The following is a 7,023-nucleotide window of genomic DNA, read 5'->3' as shown; positions in this document are numbered from 1 at the left end:
ATGGAGGAAGATACTCCAGCTAAGAAGCAATATTCAACTCTTTATCAAAAGATTAGTGGGAGATGGAAGTGTATCTTGAATGGTAACTGGAAGTGGCCTTGTGGGAGGAGGTGGTCTAAAGATGTCAGAGACTTGATGCAAGCAACCCCTGATCCTTTTAAACCTTTTCCAGATATGCAAGATCAAACAATCTTGTCCACAAGCTCCACGAGCACATTCTCTGTTAAGTCTGCTATGAAGATTCTCAGAGCTTGGAGACTGAAAGTATATTGGTATAAACTTGTATGGGGCAAAAACTATGTTCCTGGATTTGCCTTTATACCATGTCTAGCTTGTAGAAGAAGGCCAAACACTATGAACAGAATCATGGTATGGGGGTTACAGGTTTCAACTACTCTTCTTAATGTAATGTGTCAAGAAGAAAATGAAACTTTTGACCATTTACTTTTGGCTATAGAGTCTCTCAGTCTGTATGGCAGAAGGTCCAAAACATGAGTGCAGGTTTTAGAGGGAGCTACAATTGGAAGGAAAAGCTGAGTTGATTAGCAAAGCATTGGAGTTCAAACTCTTTTGGCCATCAGTTCAAAAGACTTGTTTTCGTAGTGACAGTTTATGAACCATGGAAAGCAAGAAATGCAGGCTATATTTTGGCTATATAAGTTTTCGACTTCTCGGAATATAGTGCGTGCTATTATTGATTCTGTACAGCATGTGGTTCGAGCTTGGGGGAAAGCTCCTAGAACCAGAGAGAATTATGCACTTGCTTTAGAATGGAATCTGTCCCTAGAACTATAAGCATGAAGTTTTCACCAATGTATAGAGTCTGTAGTAATAGCTTTGTACATCATGGCCCAATTTTTTGTCACTCCATTGGAGGAGAGCTGAAGCAATTCTCTTTTGTTGAAAATGACCGGGCCAATGGAGGAGGATGGTGTGAAGAATGAGGAAGAAGAATATAACAGTGGGACTCTATCTGTCTTGATGTTGAGTGTCAAAAATAACACTCAGGTGCTCATTAACTGTCGGAACAACAGAAAGCTTCTTGGTCGTGTGCGCGCCTTTGACAGGCACTGCAATATGGTTCTGGAAATGTCAGAGAGATGTGGACTGTGGTGCCCAAGACAGGAAAAGGCAAGAAAAAAGCTCATCCAGTTAACAAGGATAGTTCATTAGTAAAATGTTCCTTCGCCGGGATTCTGTAATCATTGCTCTGCGAAATCCCAAGTAAATGATTTGGGATTTCGGCGTGTGATAGACATAACTGCCCTAATGAGCTGATCTAAGATTGTGTTTTGGGAAAAATAACAATAGGTACAGCCTTTTTACCGTGCCGATTGTTCGACTTATCTCTACTCACAAAGCATAGCTAGCCTACAGATTTGGCTGTAACGTATCTGTCTGAACAATGGTTGATTTTGTGGCCCTAATCTTTTTAATCGTTTAAACAAAAAGATTGTAAATTCCCCTCAATGGAAATGATTAACACTCCTGAGGTAGACCAAGAAGACAGACAGTTGACTCGACAATTCAAGATAATTAAAAGCACCCAGCAAAAGTTGAAGGTACAATACATGAGATCTTTTAACGGACTAGTTATACACTATGCTAGAGAATTAAAGAATTAAGCAACTGTATTTCGAAAGATAGATGAGGAAAAAATGTTAAGCTGAACTAACACACCTGAAAACTTTGAAGCAGATTTCTCCAGAAAAGCCGGATTATTGTGCTGAACCAATATTGCGCAGCAGATTGCCCACAGAGGTACTCAAGGATTTCATTCCAAAATCCTTTGCAGAAAACTGCTAAGAGGCTGGAACTTGGAGAAATGGTTGCTGCATCTCAGAGTCAAGTACTGGTAAGGTCCATCATCAACTTTGATTTTAAAAAAGTACTGGTAAGGTCAAAAGGTCCCACACGGAGGGTGACGGAGAGACAGTATCTGATCTATCACAAGTTGACTCGATCCATCTTTCGACGGCTGATTAGGTATCTGGAATCCTGAACTAGGACGGACTGGAAGGAACCACGGGCCACCAACCCCCGTGTTCGTCAATGTTTTGTCTGCTCAAGAGTATGAAAGTTTATGAAAGCATTGTCTTCATATTCATACTTTTGCCCCCGACAAAAATGGTGAGGAAAAATTTAACTTATACGCGTTATTCACAAAGAAAAAAAAAGATAAGAGATGAGAGAATAAAATTTTCAATAATCAATAAAAAGCATTGCACTTTCAATTGAGCAAAGAGACGTTGTATCAACTTCTTCGCCTTGATTTAATGGATCCTAAATTAGCACTTGGAAAAGTTTCTAATCATTTTTTTCATCTTATTTATATCACATTACACGTAACGTTGTAGTATTTTTTTTTTAAAAAAGTAAAATACAGAAAACTTTCTTGTAGTTTCACTGAAAATCAATAAGTCATCTTGTAATTTTAAAATATTCACATAACTGCCTTGTACTTTAAATTAATTTGGAATTTTGCATGTAACCTGCAAGTGATATATTATTATTATTACTTTAATATTTTTTCTTTTGTTTTCATTTTTTCATTTTTCTTTTTGGTGCTCAAATTCTTTTCACTTAACTATCATGGGTGATTTTACAAATTTTAAAACTTTTAAGATACTTTTAAAATTTTTAAAATTTATACATCATCCTCCTTCCTCTTTCCTCCCCTCCACCTACTACCACCCATCATCACCAGCTGCCACCACCTTCTTCTCTTCTCTTCCCTTTTTCACTTCCCCCTCCCTCTCTTCCCACTTCTCCTCTTCCCCCCCTTTGCCAACCCATCCCTCTCTATCCCCCCCCTCTCCTTGGAGACCAAATCTGGCCGCAACCATAGGGCAGCTTGCCGACAGATCATAGGGTCGTTCGTTGACTTTCAACAGAGCCACAAAGAGGTTTTCTATATTTTACCGAAGAAAAAAAACTCCTTCAGGTAATCTTCAGTCTGAACATACATACATTTCTTGCCACTCTATTGTCATTTTGTTGATTGCATTAATGATTTTTTCAGTCGGTTCATGTTTGATGTCTTTGTTGGAGTTCTATAGTACATGATTTGCTTTTACATGCATTTGTCTTGTGAATTCCTTGTTACCCTCTAAAGTGCTCTTTTGTGTTTGTTTTCTGGAATAGCGGTTTTAACTTGGGTTTTTATTTTTATTTTTTTTGAGGGAAGACAATAAACCTTACAAAAAAGAATAGAGAAAAAAGAGGATTTAAAAATTGAACTAGGAACATCACGGATTTTTAGCTAATGTTTTTGCCAATTAAACTGCATCATGGGACAAGGTTTTCATCCTTTGAATGTGCCTTAGAAGTCCCATTTAGTTCAGGTCATTTAATTACCAAGTTGCGACATTGTTATACAACAATTGTATTAAGGTACCTTTTGTCTCAGGTGCTGGTACTATCTTCTGGTCAATTGCACTTTAACCCCTTAATATTTGAGGATTGTAATACTTGCCCTTGAACCTTAAACATATAACTGTAGACTTTTTTAAAAAGTAAAAATGAAAAAACTTTAGTCCTATACTCCTATGTCTAATATTTATTGTTTACAAGGTCAATAAAAGCTTGAGCATTTTAGTAACCAAATACCAATTTTTTTTTGTGTAACCGGAGCATGCCCCGGCTCGAACCCTTAGGACCTGAGCTGGCAAATCAAATCGGAGGAGTGCGTCACGACCCCACATAGCGACTCCGGACGAGTTACAGGGGTTTAAGTCCAGAGTAAGATTCGAATCCAAAATCTCAAAAGTTCTTAAGAGCCCGCTTACCGCTGGACCACCCCTGTGAGGGCCAAATACCAAGTTTCACTTGTGCTTTAGATGGCAAACCACACGTTATCATTTTGGAAGAATTAATTATGCATAGTTCCATGCCTTACAAGCCGTTTATGAAGCTAATTGATGCCTCCATTTAACCCCACTTGTTTCATTTGGCTTAATGATGGTTTGCCCAACTATAATTAAAAGGCTGTTACCAATGCACAAACTACGTTTATTTTATCTACAATTATCTCTGGGCAGACTAATGCCTTCTTCATTTTTAACCCCCAATTTGAATTGTATATTTCGAGGACAAATTTTTCCTTGAAATGTTTGGCAACATACTGCTTGATCTTAAGCCTTGTTATCGAAGGTTTTGCTACATACAAGCAACAACTACTACTGGCAAAGTCGAAGACCTTACCCGGCAATTTTTTTTTTAAACCAAAGAGTTTACTACCCAAATATGTTTACTACAAATCCAATTAGTAGCATTGCCAAATTAAAAATTGTTTCCCTGCACCCAAGAATCATGAAATATGAAAGTAGAAAAGCAAACGAAATCAAGAAATGGGAAAACGATGGTAGTCATATACCAAATATGCACGGACTATCGTAAAATTGTTTAACAAGGCATTTAGATCAAATATATCATACGAATCTTTGGAAAAAGTAGTTTCTTAATTTGTAACATTACTAAAAAAAAAAAAAGTAACATAACCTAATAGTATCAATATTTCTACTGTCGTACAAGGATTTGATTACCAGAAGACTAAAATATCTTTATTCCGTCTCATTTCTTCCCCTGTACTGAGATATTTCCTCATCGCTTCATCTCCATGAGTACGGCACCAATCAATCCAAAAACCTACTATTTTGCTCCAATGAATTGTATATGTGGAAGAACAATTCAGTCTTCACGCCCCAAGGGTAAGGCATGAAAGTCTTTCTGATATCCTCATGTTTGAAAAGTTAATATATGTCCTTTTCTATTGGTCGTCAAGAGGTATATCGTAGGCAAGAGGAACACCATTGGCAACAGGTATAAAACATTCCACTGCATACAAGGATTCAACAATATTAAGGCATGAAAGTCTCTAACAATGAGTTCAATAATCAAACGCGAGCCCCAAATTTCTTCTAAATGGGAGGGTGAAGAGAGTAGCTTTAGGAAAGATAATTCTAAATGAGTTAATTGGATTTGGTGAGTTATTCAATATACCCATTTATTAAATAGGTATCATTAGGCAACCTATTTATATTCATATATAAAAATTTAAGATACTTATATCCAATTATTCATGAACGGGTATGGATAAATTTAGTTAAATGGATTTGTCTACTACCTATAATTTAGAGATACGAGAAGTGTATATATCTAAAATATAAGAGATATAAAGTATAACTATCAACAAATTACGAGGTATGCAGTGTAATTAACCCTTTTTTAATTGGTCTGGTGTTCTTGTCATTTGCTTTTCGTGGATAGCTTTATAATCAATTTTGTCTTCCGATGTGCTACCAGACTATTTTTCGTCACGAAATGCGACTTGTTTTACTGACGCTGAATTTTTTTTTTAGGGTTAAAAATAAAAAAGTCCCTTGTGGTATACCTATTACATAGAAAAGTTCCATGCGATTTCAAAACATACAAAACGACACCTTATATTTTGAACTAAATTATAAACTAACAGAATCCGATAAACTTAATGAAATGTAGTAAATTTAACGAAAAACTTAACGGAATCTAATAAATTTAACGGTAAACTTAACGGAATCTGGTAAGTTTAACAGTCGAAATCGTTATTTTCATTAAGTTTACTGAATTCTGTTAGTTTACAATTTAGTTCAAAACATGAGGTGTAGTTTTGTATGTTTTGAAATCACGAAGAGTTTTTTGTATATTAGGTATACCACATGAGACTTTTTTATTTTTAACCTTTTTTTTATAATCTCCCCAGTCACCATTGACTTCAAGTCCTTTTATACCTAGCATTGGATTTTGTAGTTTCCTCTCACCTATTGCATGTGTGTTTAACAGTGCTTTATTGAAATTGATTTTACTTTATAATGGACATCAATTTGATGCTGATGAATCAAGAAACGAATTTGGTTCAATTTTTCAAATACTCAAAATTTCAATTTTACTAATTGTATAGTATCGTATTTTACTATGCTAATATCTATTCTCACCTCTAACCTTACGTAGTTAATTTGGTTTGGTTTTTGTGATCTCTTTTGTTTAATTAGAATAAACATGTATTTGTTTTTAACGGTTCATAAATGGTTGTTACGGCGTCTAAACATTTCATGAAGATGACTCCCTTTCTCTGCGTGGGCTAAATCAATGATTAGTTTTCTTCCAGCTTGTTGTTAGTGAATGATGGAACTAAATAATAATTTTTCATTACATTAAGTCTATAGATAATGGCCCACCATTGGCAACTTGGAAATAAGATAATGGTTTATTATTGTTTTCAAAATAAGCTTTTGTTTAGTAAATATGTTTTTTATTTTGATGGTTTATCAATGGTTGTTGGCCTTTATACATTCCATTAAGGCGGCATCTCTGTCATTGCATGGAATAAATTATAATTAATTACTTTTGTTCCAATTAATCGGTCTTTTCACCTGTGAGTGTGAGTGTCTTTGCACCTGTCTGATCTAGTGACGGTTCAGTCTTCCCCGCCCCTTTTCTTTAGTGTAGAGTAGAAGTAGGAGCAGGTGTAAAATAGAATTTATTGTGATTGGACAAAAAAATCATAGGTCGATAACTGAACTAAAGAATTGATTAGTACGTTAAGTCTAATACACGATGACCATCTTTAGCAACTTGAAAACAAAATGAGGGTTCTCTACTGTTTCCTAAATAATTTTGTCAACCATAAGCAAATGTCAATTTGCAACTTTGCACCATAATCCCTAACATTGTTGTTTTATCACTTTACACCTTCCATTAGCACACACTGCATTACTTGAGGATTGAAAACTTTTAAATAAAAAACAAAAAAAATGTCTACTCCTAGACTAAATGGGGTACTTATACTAAACCCTCTAAAAGTATAATGACTTCTCATTTTAATAGCTATCTTTCAAGTGTGTCAATTAATCCTTTTTAATCATTAGTCAGCATAATTATGTTGCCAAAGCTATTAAAATGACAAAGATACCCCTAGCACTATTGCGGTTTTCTTTTAATGTATAATTGTGTTGTGAAAACAATTTAAAAGCCAAACATGTCCCT

At 35.3% G+C, this 7,023-nt stretch overlaps 1 protein-coding gene and 1 pseudogene across 1 annotated transcript; both read left to right on the top strand.

Moving 5' to 3' along the window:
• On the top strand, nt 1–495 carry LOC140038539 (uncharacterized). Its single transcript, XM_072083920.1, has one exon. It carries the CDS (start codon nt 1–3, stop codon nt 493–495), a length of 495 nt encoding a protein of 164 aa, XP_071940021.1.
• Nucleotides 496–731: 236 nt separating this feature from the next.
• On the top strand, nt 732–1,289 carry LOC140038737 (uncharacterized; annotated as a pseudogene).
• Nucleotides 1,290–7,023: the final 5,734 nt, after the last annotated feature.

The sequence above is a fragment of the Coffea arabica genome, chromosome 3e (genome assembly GCF_036785885.1).
Source record: "Coffea arabica cultivar ET-39 chromosome 3e, Coffea Arabica ET-39 HiFi, whole genome shotgun sequence".
Taxonomy (NCBI): Eukaryota; Viridiplantae; Streptophyta; class Magnoliopsida; order Gentianales; family Rubiaceae; genus Coffea; species Coffea arabica.
Note: the sequence above shows the minus strand (reverse complement) of the source record. Positions and strands in the feature narration are given on the sequence as shown.

Coding starts and splice junctions, on each gene's coding strand:
- LOC140038539 (XM_072083920.1), top strand. CDS start 1: ATGGAGGAAGATACTCCAGCTAAGAAGCAATATTCAACTCTTTATCAA.